At 39.0% G+C, this 15882-nt stretch overlaps 1 protein-coding gene and 1 long non-coding RNA gene across 18 annotated transcripts in view; one reads left to right on the top strand and one right to left on the bottom strand.

Moving 5' to 3' along the window:
* The window catches only part of sls (sallimus), a 171363-nt gene that overhangs the window by 86454 nt on the left and 69027 nt on the right, over positions 1-15882 (top strand). For 15 of the 17 annotated variants that reach the window (XM_076529439.1, XM_076529452.1, XM_076529451.1 and 12 more), the window contains 2 exons: positions 7533-14096; positions 14628-15400. The exons of 1 other annotated variant lie outside the window; for it this stretch is intronic. In XM_076529439.1, the coding sequence (XP_076385554.1) occupies positions 7533-14096; positions 14628-15400 (7337 nt within the window). The remainder of the gene's footprint in view (positions 1-7532; positions 14097-14627; positions 15401-15882) is intronic. One more of the 17 variants, XM_076529444.1, reaches the window with a different exon arrangement.
* On the bottom strand, positions 1380-3199 carry LOC143264061 (uncharacterized). Its single transcript, XR_013037504.1, has 2 exons — positions 3084-3199; positions 1380-2042 (listed from the first exon to the last, which is right to left on the bottom strand). It is a non-coding gene; the product is annotated as an uncharacterized LOC143264061 (long non-coding RNA).

Below are 15882 nucleotides of genomic sequence, written 5' to 3'. Positions count from 1 at the left end.
GAGATTTAGAAATAATCAAGACTCATATTCTTACGTTGAAGTCATATAATAAATGTCCGCCAATATTCTTCAAGTAGAGTAATCACTCACTATACCAACCGTAGCCAGACATTTAAACGTACTTTTCCTTCATTTCGATGCAACACAACTCTCCATGCAAAAATAAAGAAAATGTTCACTTTGGCATACAGATGTGTATATTAAAGTAGCTATATGAAAAACATATACAGTATCCAGGGTGATTCAACATTTCTGCTTCAAGACAGTAGAATATGAATAAACACCAAAAAGTCTATGACGCATCAGAATTGTAAATTGTATTTCTGAGATTTTAAGGTCACTGCAAAAAAATATTCTGGTACCTCAATCATTGAATTCTTCAGAAATTAAATCGTTCTCCAGCTAGAAATATACTTTACCTTCAATGTCTTGGTTTATAAATTTCAATCCATAGACTCTTGAATGCAGAGTAAAGTTAAGGGTATTTTCTTTCGTTTTTAGTAAAATATAAAAAGAATCTATTGTAATGATAAAAAGAAAAAAATTAGAAGAGAAGTCCTTCTCCTACACTCTTCCTTAAAAAGCAATTAACCCACCAAATTCCAAAGAACCCATCAATAAAAATGTATATCAGTAATATATTTGTCAAAAAAAAAATTAAGCTGAAAATCCTTCAAATCCTTCCATCAAAAATGTTTCCTGCACTTCCAAAACCGACATCTCTGCACTTAAAAAATAAATAAAAACATATTTATGTATGTACCACATGTATGTACCATGTATGAACCTCACAAACGAAAGAAATACCCCAAAAAAAATACCGCATGCATTACTTTCGGGATGACTATACTAGAAAAAGATGCGAAAATATTTGTAAGTCCGGAGGGTGTAATCGGGGGTGACAGCGACCTTGAAGAAACGACCACCTGAACAGAAGACATCTGCCAAAGCGTAGTGGAAAAAACACGCGGTGAATCACGCAGGGAGGCCTTCTTCGTCGTCGGCCACCCACCTTCGTGATTTCGTCGAGGAGGGAGCGAAGCCGACTATTTCGGCCGACCCAGCTGCCGGTGATTCAGCCACGCCAGAAATAAAGACGGGGGAGCGTGTGTCAGCGCACTCTGGAAGGCGGGAAGGAATTATTTCTGGTAAATCCGCAGGCACCTCTTTTTGCCACGCTCGAGTACCGAAGAGGATTCTATCCATCGGGGTGCGTCCCTGACGAATGGTCCACGGGCATCGGATTATTTTTATCCTGTTTGTTATTGTAATACATGTACCTTTCTCACTGTACAAGTTCGACTGGAATAAATTTGCTAGCCGTGAATTGTGTTACGGTTTTATTAAATTAAGGGAAGAAGGTCAGGGACAACCACGAATAAGCTTTGGCGAATTTATTTTTATTTCTGTACATGACCACTCCAATGATTCATCGAATAATTCTCCTCTGAGAACAACTCGTTTAATGAATGACTCATTCGGCTAAAAAAACTGCGGCTCTCCGATTATTCTGTATTCTGTACTGTACTATTCTATCTCCTTATAATTATAACCATATTAAGCGCGTTTTCACCGGCGAGTCTCTCGAATAACCGTGTCACTTTTCACTCCGAGGCACCATTCTTAACACTCGATTTCGATACAGCATCAGTCGTGTCCAGTTCAAAAGCGGCTGCACTTCGATCGAGCCGTGTGGCTCCATCGAAGGCAGCCCAGCTGTCAAAGCACCACGTTTCACTTGAAAGCACCACTTTTGTTCACCACTCGCGATAAAATGTCGAAGAAATACGTTTTGAACTTGAGAAACGGTAGACGGGTTCGTTCGTCTCCGGCTTCCAGTGGATGACTATTAAGGCTAGACCAGCTTCTTCGGGGTAGAGGTGTGCATAGTGGCGTCAGACACACAGTTTCCCCACCACGCTTTCGACGAACTGAAAGTACCCGATGCATGCATCACCACTCTACCCCCTCTTGGTGGACCGTGTTCGGGTTTTTCATTTTGAGTGGGAAACTGCGTGCGGCCACCTCCGTCACGTCGTAAGCTAGAATAATGACCCGACGCGGTTATTAGCGAGCTTGGAATGCTAGACGAGCTTCCGGGTCTGTACTAAGGCGACTCGGTGTCTAGCCAGACTGTGATGAACTAATCGCTATGGATGTTTTTTGTTTTTTTGGGGGGATTTTTGGGTGGAGGACATTTTATTTGGAAATTGATGTGTTATGTATATTATTTATGTAGTAATACAGGTAATGTAGTAATTAATTAGGATAGGTGGGATTGAGAGTGAAGAGTTTTATGAAGTTTTTGTTTTTAGGAAATTGGGAATTGATGGGAATTATGAAGTTATTTATTTTTTGGAAGTTATGAATTAATGGGAGGTATGGAATTTATTCATTTTTGGGAAGGTATGAATTTATGTGAATTAGGAATTTCTTCATTTTTGGGAAGATGTGAATTCATGTGAATTAGGAATTTCTTCATTTTTTAGAAGATGTGAATTCATGTGAATTAGGAATTTATTAATTTTTAAAAAAATATGAATTAATGTGAATTATGAATTTCTTCATTTTTGAGAAGATGTGAATTCATGTGAATTATGAATTTATTTATTTTTTAAAAATTATAAATTTATATGAATTATGAATTTCTTCATTTTTGAGAAGATATGAATTCACATAAATTGTGAATTTATTTATTCTTGAGAAGTTATGAGTTCATATGAATTATGAATTTATTTATTCTTGAAAAGTTACGAATTAGTATAAATTATGAATTTATTTATTTTTGAAAAATTATGAATTTATATGAATTATGAATTTCTTCATTTTTGAGAAGATATGAATTCATATAAATTATGAATTTATTTATTCTTGAGAAGTTATGAGTTCATATGAATGATGAATAAAATTATTCTTGAAAAGTTATGAGTTCATATGAATTATGAATTTATTTATTCTTGAAAAGATAGAAATTAATAAAAAAATATATATATATAATTATTTTCAAGTAATCATGAATTAATATGAATTATAAATATTATTAAGAAATTATGAATTAATAAATACTTCAAGATATAGCATACATTATTATGATAATACAGTGTGGTCCAAGATGTACAAACAGTTAAAACAATTTTAAATTTTGTTTATTATATCCATCCTTATTACCATTGTCACTATAAAAAAATACAATAGCATGTACATAAAAATGAAAAAACACATAAATATTAGAATCATCTTCATCAAACAACGCTCCTAGCAAAATAATAAATGAGTTAACATTGCACACGACACAAGATAAATATATTTGCATTCGCCAAATCGTCCATTTTTCTTACTAAGAAAAATGATTAATGCCCACGATTCAAAAATACAATCCTAAAGAAACGAATGTTGAAAAATCTCGTTTGGATTCTGCGTTGCAGATGACGAATCGTCTGTTTTTCGACGTGTTTAAAAATAAAACTCCGCAAAGTCGTGGCGTGTGTTCCACGTTTTGGTTGATCTTACGCTTGAAATCTCCTGCCGAGAATAAAAAGAAACAAAGCTCGGAGTCTGCTGCAAGAAATTGCTTTGATTCTTCGTTACCCTCGTGCAGTTTACAACTTATGGTCTTACTATTCTGAACTTAAATAAACAGACGTTTTCATTTGAACCTCAGTCAACAATTTGCGAGCCTTGCAAACTTGTGAATTGTAAATTAAAAAATGAAATTTGTTTTGATTGGTTTTTGAGGTTTTGTGGTTGACTCTTGTTATATTGCAACTTTTATATAAAACTTTTATTAAAAATGCACTAGTAGTTATTGTATATTGTACGTTGAAATGTTAGATTGCAAAGTTAAATTGCATTGTCACGCGTTATATTGCCACATATTATATAGCCACGCGTTGAATTTGCTGCGCGTCGATTTTGCGGTGCGTTGAATTTGTCGCAATCGAAATTTCAGTGTATTATAATTTGCGACGCGTTCAACTTGCAATGCGTTGTAATTTGCAGCGCGTTACAAGTGCAGTGTATTGTAATTTGCGGCGCGTTGGAATTTCAGCGCGTTTCAATTGCAGTGCGTTGTAAATTACGGCGCGTTGGAATTTCAGCGCGTTGGAATTTGCGGCGCGTTGAAATTACAGTGCGTTGTACTTGCGCCGCGTTGGAATTGCAATGCGTTGTATTTGCGACGCGTTGGAATTGCAATGCGTTGTACTTGCGGCGCGTTGGAATTGCAATACGTTGTACTTGCGGCGCGTTGGAATTGCAATGCATTGTATTTGCGACACGTTGGAATTGCAATGCGTTGTACTTGCAACGCATTGAAATTGCAATGCGTTATACTTGCGATGCGTTGAAATTTCAGCGTGTTGGAATTACAGCTCGTTGTACTTGCGGCGCGTTGGAATTGCAATGCATTGTATTTGCGACACGTTGGAATTGCAATGCGTTGTACTTGCAACGCATTGGAATTGCAATGCGTTATACTTGCGATGCGTTGGAATTTCAGTGTGTTGGAATTGCAATGCATTATACTTGCGATGCGTTGAAATTTCAGCGTGTTGGAATTACAGCGCGTTGTACTTGCGACGCGTTACAATCGCAATGCGTTGTATTTGCGACGTGTTGGAATTGCAATGCGTTGTACTTGCGGCGCGTAGGAATTGCAATGCGTAATACTTGCGATGCGTTGGAATTTCAGCGTGTTGGAATTACAGTGCGTTGTATTTACAATGCGTTCAAATTACTACGCATTACACTTGCAGAGCGTTATATTTTCTTTGCATTATAATTTGGACGCATTGTGTTCATCACGTATTGCACTTATGACGCGTTAAATTTACTGCACGCTGTACTTACCGTGCGTTGCATTTGACGCACGTTGTATTTCCCTTGTAATCATCATCAAGGCGATCTCAAAGCAGAAATTTTATAATCAATCTAGTACATTACCATCTCCCTCAACTTCACACTTTTGCATCCTCATTAACGGCAATATAACTAGAGTCCATCATGATATATCGCCAATTAGATTCATATATATCACAATGCCTGTAAATTCTATAAAAATTGAAAAATTACTAAAAAATATAGTAAAACATTGCTATTGAATTTCAATATAAATTAAAAATTCAATATCCGTTGAATTTCAATAAATAATTTTTACTGAAAACAAATATGGAGGTCGTGATGTCAGTTGCCAACCTATTCACGTAATAAGCGTTTGTTTACTGGATCAAGGAAAAGGATTCAAGTGTAATTTATTTTTAAAATAAATCATATATCATTACGATTATTAGTCGCCGTCAGAATATTAACAATCCAAGTGACTCTCTGGTTACCGAAGGCCAATCCGTTGGCGATTTGCCTTGATTTTCTCTTGTGCAAAGTTGATCTGGCCACGATCCACAGGCCGTCTATCTCGTCGAAATTACGAAACATAAATTTTCAAGTGCGTTTACACGCGTACGGAGCTGACGAGAAAATTTATAGGACACCCGGATATTGTTCTTTTCCTGACAATATGATTGATTTGACTAGAGAACTTGTCTTGTTGCAACATTTATATTGTTTGTTATCGAATATTCTTGTATTCTTCTTTATGTATTTTGGTGCTCTTGTATTCTTCTTCAAGCATTTATGGATTCTTCTTTTCTTCTTCAAGCATTTACGGATTCTTCTTTTCTTCTTCTAGCATTTATGGATTCTAGTTTTCTTCCTCAAGCATTTATGGATTCTTCTTTTCTTCTTCAAGCATTTATGGATTCCTCTTTTCTTCTTTTCGCATTCAGATGTTCTCGTTTTCTTCTTCACGCATTCATGTATTCTTGTTTCCTTCTTCGCGCGTTCAGTTACTCTTATGTTCTTCTTTACGTATTGAGGAGTTCCTCTTTTCTTCTTCACGCATTCAGGTATTCTTCTTTTCTTCTTCATACATTCAGATACTCTTGTTTTCTTCTTCTCACACTCAACTGATCTTTTATTCTCCTTCAAACCTTCTTGGGTTCCTGTATTCTTCTTCATATATTCTTCTGTTCTTATATTCTTCTTCTCGCATTATTGTCTTCTTGTATTCCTCTCCTTACGTCCTTTGTATTCTTATATTCTTCTTCTCACAGATTTAGTCTATATTCTTGTATTCTTCCTCATATTCCTATATTCTTCTTCAGACATGCTTAAGTTTTCATATTCTTCTTCACGCATTTTAGTGAAGAATATTTGTTATACTCTTCTGCAAGCATTCTAGTGAAGAATATTTGTTACATTCTTCTTCAAGCATTCTAGTGAAAAATATTTGTTATATTCTTCTTCAAACTTTTTTTGCTATATTCTTCTTCAATTATTTATCTATTGTTCTTTTCTTCTTCAAGCATTTCTATGCTGCATTGTTCTTCAAGTATTCATCTATTCTTCTTTTCTTCTTCACACATTGAAACGTTCTACTATTCTTCTCCACGTATTCCCACGTTCTAATATTCTTCTTCGCCTACTCTCTTAATTTCGTCAATCCTGACACCCTGAAACATTCAACGCTCTTCTTGTCACCCACAAATAATTATACCCAACGCAGTGAAGAAATAGCCCTGCAGACAGATTCACGTCCTCCTAAACGATTTACACCAACTCCTAATGTATGCACGTAATTTTTAAATATGAACGAAATGATCGTTGAAAGAAGCTGAGGGCTGTGATAAATCGCAGAAATTTGTTGAACGGGTTGTTTACTACTGTATGACTAACATTCAAAAATATCTTCACTTGGAAGTGGTTGCAGTTGGCATAGAACCGAGATATTGCTAACAAAAGAGCATTGTTCTTGACATCGAGAATCAACCGATTAAACTCTTTGAATAAATGACTCGTGACTATTTCTACTGTTTCTTCGGTCTCGTCACTTAATCACTTGGAACACACTGTAAAATCTAAACAACGATATCGTTGCGTATGATCTTAACCTTTTTCGATGACTTTGAAAGATCTTTTGCAATTGAACTCTCATTTGTTAGAAAATTTAATATTTTTCATTTTCAGAATGTTGCAAAATTAAGTTTACAAAATTTAAAATTTTTCAGCTTTAGGATCTAAGACTTAAAATTTTCTATTTTTATATTCTGGACTTAAAAATTTCTTAGTCCTAGAATCCAGGAGGTGAAATTTTAAATTTTAACAATACAGAATTAAATATTTTGCGTTTCTGAATTTCGGGTTTAAATTTCTTCATTTTTGAATTCCACAGTTTAACATTTTTAATTTTTAGAATTTAGGAGATATTCACAGCAATCAATGAGAAGCAAGAAGAAAATACAATAATAGAAAATAAAAATAAAAAATTCACAAATTCCTAAATATGAGAGGAAGAGAATTCAAGGACGCTGCAAAGAAGAAGAAATCGTGCACAGTATTTTACATATGTCATATAGCACATACAGTAAAATACGAAATCAGAGAAATAACACTTTCCTTCAACCATTCCTTTTCCGAGAAAGTGGCACCTCGGTAAACAAGTTCAAAAAATAAAAGGGTAAACTTTGACAAAATTCTAGGTGTTGGGGGCAAGAAAGTGTCGAGAAGAACATGGGAGAAAAAGGAGGAATCGATCGAGGACTTTAAGTCCGTGACGTTGAAACCCGTAAAACGCGAACGCGCGCCCGAGGAGAAGGAAAAACTGGAAGAAGTGACCTTGAAGCCTGTCAAACGCATTCCACGTGAAGAAGAAGAGAAAGAGGAGGAGATTCAACTGAAACCCATTCCGAGACGCAAGCCTGAAGAGAAGCCGCAGACAGAAGTGACACTGAAACCATTCCAGAAACCGAAACCCGAAGAAGAAAAGCGTGAAAGACCGGAATTGAAACCGTTCGAAAGACCGAAACCGGAAGACAAGGTGCAAGAAAAGGTGCAATTGAAACCGTTCAAACGAGAAAAGGAAGACTTGGTTCCACAGAGAGTTACCGAAAAGGTGGAGGAAGAGGAGCAGCAGGTTGAAACTGTGTCCTGGAGAAGAAAACCGAAGAAAAAGGAAACTATCGTTCCTGAAAAGCCTGGTGAAGGAGTTGAGGAGATACAGTTTTTAGAGGACACGACTTTGCTGAAGAAAAAGGAAGAGACCATCGAGGACTTCAAGTCGTTGGCCTTGAAACCGGTCAGACGAGGCAAAGTCCCTGAAAAACCGGAAGAAGAGAAGCCTACAGAGACTGAAGAGCTACCTTGGATCAGGAAACCGAAACGAAAGGTTCCTGGAAAACCAGGTGAAGAAGTGGAAGAAATACAGATACTGGAAGACACCACGTTATTGAAGAAGAAAGAAGAAATGGTTGAGGACACTAGAAAGTTGGGTAGACCAGTCAGAGTTCCTGAAAAACCGGAAGAAGAGAAGCCAACGGAAGTTGAAGAGGTGTTTTGGCGAAGAAAACCCGGGAAGAAAGAGACCGTTGAGAAGACGGTGGAAAAGGTAGAAGAAGAAATACAGATGGTAGAGGACACGACTTTGCTGAAGAGAAAAGAAGAAACCATCGAGGACTTCAAGTCGTTGACATTGAAACCGGTCAAACGAGGCAAGGTTCCTGAAAAACCGGAAGAAGAGAAACCTACGGAGACTGAAGAATTACCTTGGATCAGGAAACCGAAACGAAAGGTTCCTGAAAAACCTGGTGAGGAAGTGGAAGAAATACAGATGCTTGAGGACACGACAATACTGAAGAAAAAAGAAGAAACGGTGGAGGACACTAGAAAGTTGGGTAGACCAGTCAGAGTTCCTGAAAAACCGGAAGAAGAGAAGCCAACGGAAGTCGAGGAGGTGTCCTGGCGAAGAAAACCGAAGAAGAAAGAGACCATCGTTCCTGAAAAGGTCGTTGAAAAGGTGGAGGAGAAGATAAAGATCGTAGAAGACAAAACGATATTAAAGAAGGAAGAAGAAACGATAGAGGACACCAAGTCGATCTTCAAACCGGTTAAACGCAAAATTCCTGAGAAACCGGAAGAGAAGCCCACCGAAGAGATACCCTGGCTGAGGAAACCTAAACAAAAGGAGACCGTTGTTGAAAAGGTACAAGAAGAAACAAAGATTGTAGAGGATAAAGTGATCAAGAAAAAAGAAGAAACTAAGGTTGTAGAGGATAAAGTGATCCAGAAAAAAGAAGAAACGATCGAGGACTTCAAATCAATGACTTTGAAACCGGTTAAACGAGGAAAAGTTCCTGAAGAGAAGGAAGAAAAGGAAGAAGTTACCCTCAAACCGGTGAAACGTCTTCCGAAAGAAGAAGAAACCAAGGAAGAAATTACGTTAAAACCCGTGAAACGTCTTCCGAAAGAAGAAGAAACTAAGGAAGAAATTAAGCTGAAACCGGTAGAGAAGAAAGTTGAAGAGAAGAAACCCTTGAAACCGGAAGTGGCTCCTGAAGAAGAGAAGCCTTCGGAAGTGTCCGAATTGCCTTGGAAACGTGGACAGAAGAAGGTAGTAGAGAAGAAAGAAGAAGTCACAGAGGAGAAAAAGGTAGAGGAAGAAGAGAAAGAAGTAAGCTGGCGAAAGGCACGAAAAGAAAAAGTGCAAGAAGTAAAGAAAGAACAGGAGGTTGAAGACTTCTCTGCTGTAGTGTTGAAACCCACGCGAAGAGGCAAGAAACCGGAAGAGAAGGAAGAGAGAGAAGAAGTGACACTAAAACCGGTTCAAAAGGTACCGAAAGAAAAGGAAACACCGGAAGAAGTGACTCTAAAACCACTGAAGAAACCTGAAGAGAACGGAGAGGTTCCTGAAGAAAAGACGGAACTGCCATGGCGACGTGGTAAGAAAGAGAAGAAAATTGTGCCGGAAGAGTTGAAACCCGAAGAGGTGCAACCCAAACCTGAGGAAGAAGTTCCTGAAGAAAAGACGGAACTGCCATGGAGACGTGGTAAGAAACCGGCAAAGAAGATCGTTCCTAAAGAAGAAAAACCTGAGGAGGTACCCAAACCTGAGGAACAGGAAGTGAAGGAAGAAAAACCTAAGAAACCAAAGGTAGAGAAGACGACTGAAGAACAAATAGCGGAAATTAAGTTAAAGCCTGTTAGACGACTGGAAAAACCGGAGGAAGCCAAACCTGAGGAAGTTACGTTGAAACCTGTGAAACGACTTCCGAAGGAGGAAGAAGAAAAAGAAGAAATAAAACTCAAGCCGATAGACAGAAAAAAGCCGGAGGAAGAGAAACCAGAGGTTAAATTAAAGCCTTTCAAACGGGGAGAAAAACCTGAGGAAGCTAAACCTGAAGAAGTAACCCTGAAACCTGTCAAACGACTTCCTAAAGAGGAGGAAGAGAAGGAAGAAGTGAAACTCAAACCAATAGACAGGAAGAAACCGGAGGAAGAGAAACCGGAGGTTAAATTAAAGCCTTTCAAACGAGGAGAAAAACCTGAAGAAGCAAAACCTGAAGAAATAACACTGAAACCGGCTAAACGACTTCCAAAGGAAGAAGAAGAGAAAGAAGAAGTGAAGTTGAAACCATTTAAAAAAGAAAAGCCAGAAGAAGAAAAGCCGGAGGTTAAATTAAAACCTGTGAAACGTTGGGAGAAACCGGAAGAAGAGAAACCGGAGGAAGTAACGTTGAAGCCGGTTAAACGACTTCCTAAAGAAGAAGAAGAGAAAGAAGAAGTGAAGTTGAAGCCGTTTAAGAAAGAAAAACCCGAAGAAGAAAAGCCGGAGGTCAAACTCAAACCTGTTAGACGATGGGAGAAACCGGAAGAAGAGAAACCGGAGGAAGTAACACTCAAACCGGTTAAACGACTTCCTAAGGAAGAAGAAGAGAAAGAAGAAGTTAAATTAAAACCAATAAGGAAGGAAAAGCCAGAGGAAGAAAAACCGGAAGAAGTAAAATTAAAACCCGTTAAACGACTTCCTAAGGAAGAAGAAGAGAAAGAAGAAGTGAAACTAAAACCAATAAGGAAGGAAAAGCCAGAAGAAGAAAAACCGGAAGAAGTAAAATTGAAACCCGTTAAACGACTTCCTAAGGAAGAGGAAGAAAAAGAAGAAGTTAAATTAAAACCATTTAAGAAGGAAAAACCAGAAGAAGAGAAACCGGAAGAAGTAAAATTGAAACCAGTTAAACGACTTCCTAAGGAAGAAGAGGAGAAAGAGGAAGTTAAATTAAAACCAATTACGAAAGAAAAACCAGAAGAAGAAAAACCAGAGGTTAAGTTGAAACCTGTTAAACGGCTAGAAAAACCTGAAGAAGAGAAACCGGAGGAAGTTACGTTGAAACCGGTTAAACGGCTTCCCAAGGAAGAAGAAGAGAAGGAGGAGGTAAAGTTGAAACCGATTACAAAAGAAAAGCCAGAGGAAGAGAAGCCGGAGATTAAATTGAAACCATTCAAACGACCTGAAAAGCCGGAAGAAGAGAAACCGGAGGAAGTGGTACTGAAACCGGTAAAACGACTTCCTAAAGAAGAAGAAGAGAAAGAAGAAGTGAAACTCAAACCTATTAAGAAAGAGAAACCAGAAGAAGAAAAGCCGGAGATTAAATTGAAACCTGTCAAACGACCTGAAAAGCCAGAAGAAGAGAAACCGGAGGAAGTGGTACTGAAACCGGTGAAACGACTTCCGAAGGAAGAAGAAGAAAAAGAAGAAGTGAAACTCAAACCAATTAAGAAAGAAAAGCCTGAAGAAGAGAAACCTGAGGAAGTCAAATTGAAACCTGTTAAGCGAGTTGACAAACCGGAAGAAGAAAAACCGGAGGAAGTAACACTAAAACCTGTGAAGAGGCTTCCTAAGGAGGAAGAAGAAAGAGAAGAAGTGAAATTAAAACCAGTTAAGAAAGAAAAACCAGAAGAACAGAAACCTGAGGAAGTCAAATTGAAACCTGTCAAACGGCTTGAGAAACCGGAAGAAGAAAAACCGGAGGAAGTGCAATTAAAACCTGTGAAGAGACTTCCCAAAGAAGAAGAAGAGAAAGAAGAAATCAAACTGAAACCTGTCGTCAAAGAAAAACCGGAAGAACAAAAACCTGAAGAGGTAAAATTAAAACCTGTGAAGAGGCTTCCTAAAGAGGAAGAAGTAAAAGAAGAAATCAAACTGAAACCAGTCGTCAAAGAAAAACCGGAGGAACAGAAACCTGAAGAAGTCAAATTGAAGCCTGTGAAACGACCAGAAAAACCAGAAGAGGCTAAACCAGAAGAAGTGACATTGAAACCTGTGAAGAGGCTTCCTAAAGAAGAAGAAGAGAAAGAAGAAATCAAACTGAAACCAGTCGTGAAAGAAAAACCGGAAGAACAGAAACCTGAAGAGGTCAAATTGAAGCCTGTGAAACGACCAGAAAAACCAGAAGAGGCTAAACCTGAAGAAGTGACACTGAAACCTGTTCCAAAGGTCGTTGAAAAGGTTGAAGAGAAACCTGAAGAAGAAAAGCCGGAAGAAACCTCGATATTACCATGGCGCCGTGGCAAGAAGACGAAGAAAGTTGTCGACTTCCAAGAAGAAATAACTGTGGTACCCATCGATCAAGAGAAGGTCATTACCAAAGTCCACGAAGAAGAAACGATCGTGGAACAGAAAGTGGAAGCGAAGGAAGTTGTACAGCAAGAAATTAGGGAAGAAAGGAAAGAAGTAGAAATCAAGGAAGAGAAGAAGGAGGTACCATGGCGAAGAACGAAGGAAGTCGTCGAAAAGAAGGTTGAAATCGAAGAAATCAAACCTGAAGTGGTTGAAGAGGTCACTGAGGTGTCTGAAGTGTCCTGGAGAAAGCCACGAAAACCGAAGAAACCGGTAGAAGAAGTAATTGAAGTGAAGGCTGAGGAGAAACACGAAGAAGTTATACAGAAAGTCGAAGAAGAGATAACAGTGAAGAAAGTGGAGAAAGTACCCGAGAAACCTGAAGAAGTAGTCCTCAAGCCTGTGAAGAAAGAAAAGGTTCCCGAAGAGGTTGAAAAGGATGAAGTGAAATTGAAACCAGTTCCAAAGAAACCTAAAGAAGAAGAGGTTCCTGAGAAGGTAACTCTGAAGCCGGTGAAGAGAGAGAAGCCCGAAGAGAAACCAAAAGAAGAAAAACCAGAACTGAAACCCGTCAGGTTAGAAAAACCAGAGGAGAGGGTAGAAAAAGAAGAAACAGTAATCGAAGTAACAAAGATAGAGCGCAAGAAGCCTGAAAAGGAAGAAGTTACGGAAGTCATAGAAGAGATCACAGAAGTCAAGGAAGAAAAACCAGAACTTCCTTGGCGAAGGCCGAAGAAGGTTGTCGAAAAGAAGATCGAAGTACAGCCAGAAGAAGAGAAAGTTGAAGAAGTCACTGAAGTATCGGAAGTGTCGTGGAGAAAGCCTCGCAAACCGAAAAAGCCAGAAGAAGAAAAAGAAGTGGTCGAACTGAAACCGGTCGAGAAACGCGAGGAAGTTGTCAAAAAGGTCGAAGAAGAAATAACCTTAAAGAAAGTGAAGAAAGAACCTGAAAAATCTGAAGAAGTTGTCCTCAAGCCTGTAAAGAAAGAGAAAGTACCTGAAGAGGTTGAAAAGGACGAAATGAAATTGAAACCAGTTCCAAAGAAACCTAAAGAAGAAGAGGTTCCTGAGAAGGTAACTCTGAAGCCAGTGAAGAGAGAGAAACCCGAAGAGAAACCAAAAGAAGAAAAACCAGAACTGAAACCCGTCAGGTTAGAAAAACCAGAGGTCGAAGAAGAAGAAACAGAAGAAATAGTCGAAATAACAAGAAGAAGACCAAAGAAGAAACCAGAAGAAATCGAAAAAGAAGAAATCCAAGTAGAAACCAAGGAAGTCGAAGTAATCGAGAAAGAAGAAGTCCAAATCGAAGACCGAAAGAGAAAACGCAAACAGCGTACTCAGGTCGACATATCGATCATCGACAAAGATAAGAAAATTGCACCAAGGTTCATCCAAAAACTTCAGCCCGTTATCGCTGAACCAGAAACCACCGCCAAATTCACTTGCACCGTGTTTGGCAATCCGGTTCCGGAAATTACGTGGTACAGAAACGAGCAAGAACTTCACGCTAGCGAGAAGTATATAATGACAGTGTACGAAACTACGGCTTCGTTGGAGATCACTAAAGTGAAGGAGGAGGACGCTGGAATGTATTCTTGCAGAGCGTCGAACCCTGCAGGAGTCGCTACGTCCACCGTCAATCTCGTGATATTCGGTACTAGAAATTTACCTCGTGATGTCCCTGTGATTGTCTTTTTGCCGTGTTTTAATAAATCAATGCTTTTGTATTTTTGTTTTCAGCTGTGTTTGATTTGTTGTGTGATCAAGGTTTTTTAAAAATGTTTGCAGGTGTACCAGGATAAAGTAGACTCATATTAATGAAATACATATGTTTTCGCAAATAACGCTTATATTTATATTATATGCTGTTACAATGATTTTGGATTAAATGTTTGTCTTGCATAACATATAGCACTGAGATTTTCAGGCGTGAATAATGTCATGAACAAAAATTTTGTTCAAACTAGAAATTTATACGAAGGAGCATTAAGTGCAAATGTGTTGTGAAAGCTTCAAGATTATGCTTGCATGAAGCTTTGTGGTTTTGTGTTATAATTGTTGCAACTATGGCTGTAATTCGACTATACGAATTGTATGTCTCACCAAATGTTCAAGTCTCAATAACAGCCTTAGCTGCACCACTACGATCCATACCTTGAATTTAATCTTCTTCTTCTCTTCACAGAAAAAGAAGAAGAAGGCATAGCCCCACACTTCTCGACACCCATCAAGCCCCTGATGGTCGAAGAGCACAAACCAGCACTGCTAGAGTGCGTGGTAACGGGAACGCCAGTACCGGAAGTGAAGTGGTACCGCGGAGACCAAGAGCTCAAACCCAAGAAAGGCAGAGAGATCACCTTCAACCCAGAAACCGGAGAAGCGAAGCTACACATCCTGGAGCCAACACCCGAAGACGAAACGATTTACCGAGTGCGGGCAGTGAACAAATTCGGTCGAGCCGAGTGCAGAGCGAATCTGGTGATAAGCGACGCGGTTAAAGTCACCAAACCAGAAGTACTCAGAGCACCGAAGATCACAAGACCCTTGCCAGCGTTGGTCGCTGAACGCGGAAAGCCTCTGACGCTGTCCGCGGACTTCGAGAGCAAACCCACTCCGGAAGTGAAGTGGTTCCGCAATGGCGTCGAGTTGGTTCCTTCTGATAAGAACGTCATCAAGATCTATGAGAACACTGCGGAATTGTTCATTCCTGAAGTGACGAAGAAGGATGGAGGGAAGTATGAGGTCCGCGTGCAGAATCCTGTTGGTGAGGCTAGGAGCTCTGGGTCGGTTACTGTGAAGGATAAGCCGGATAAGACGGACGAAGTGAAGGCTCCCAGGTTCATTGAGCCTTTGCAACCGCAGATAGTTGCAGAGGGAGAGGTCGTGATTATGGAGACGAAGGTTGAGTCCTATCCGACGGCGTCGTTCCAGTGGTTCCATGAGACTCGTCCTTTGGAGGTACTTGATGTTTTATCTTGGTCTAGAGAATAGATTTTCAAACTTGTAAATAACTTAACTTCACTACCTAAACTAACTGCACAACTTCACCTGATGTTATGATTTAATCTAACTCTATAAACTAACTAACTACACATCTTCACCTGATTACTCAACCTCAACTGACTCCACTACCTAAGCTAACTCCAGTATCTAAGCTACCTCCACATCTTACACTAAATCCACAAGCTAACATAACTCCGTAGCTTCACCTGATTACACAACCTCAGCTAACTCCACAACCTAAGCTAACTCCACTACCTAAGCTACCTCCACATCTTGTACTAACTCCACAAGCTAACATAACTCCACAGCTTCACTTGATTACACAACCTCAGCTAACTCCACAACCTAAGCTAACTCCACTACCTAAGCTACCTCCACATCTTGTACTAACTCCAGAAGCTAACATAACTCCGTAGCTTCACCTGATTACACAACCT

Source organism: Megachile rotundata, chromosome 3 (assembly GCF_050947335.1).
Source record: "Megachile rotundata isolate GNS110a chromosome 3, iyMegRotu1, whole genome shotgun sequence".
Taxonomy (NCBI): Eukaryota; Metazoa; Arthropoda; class Insecta; order Hymenoptera; family Megachilidae; genus Megachile; species Megachile rotundata.
Note: the sequence above shows the minus strand (reverse complement) of the source record. Positions and strands in the feature narration are given on the sequence as shown.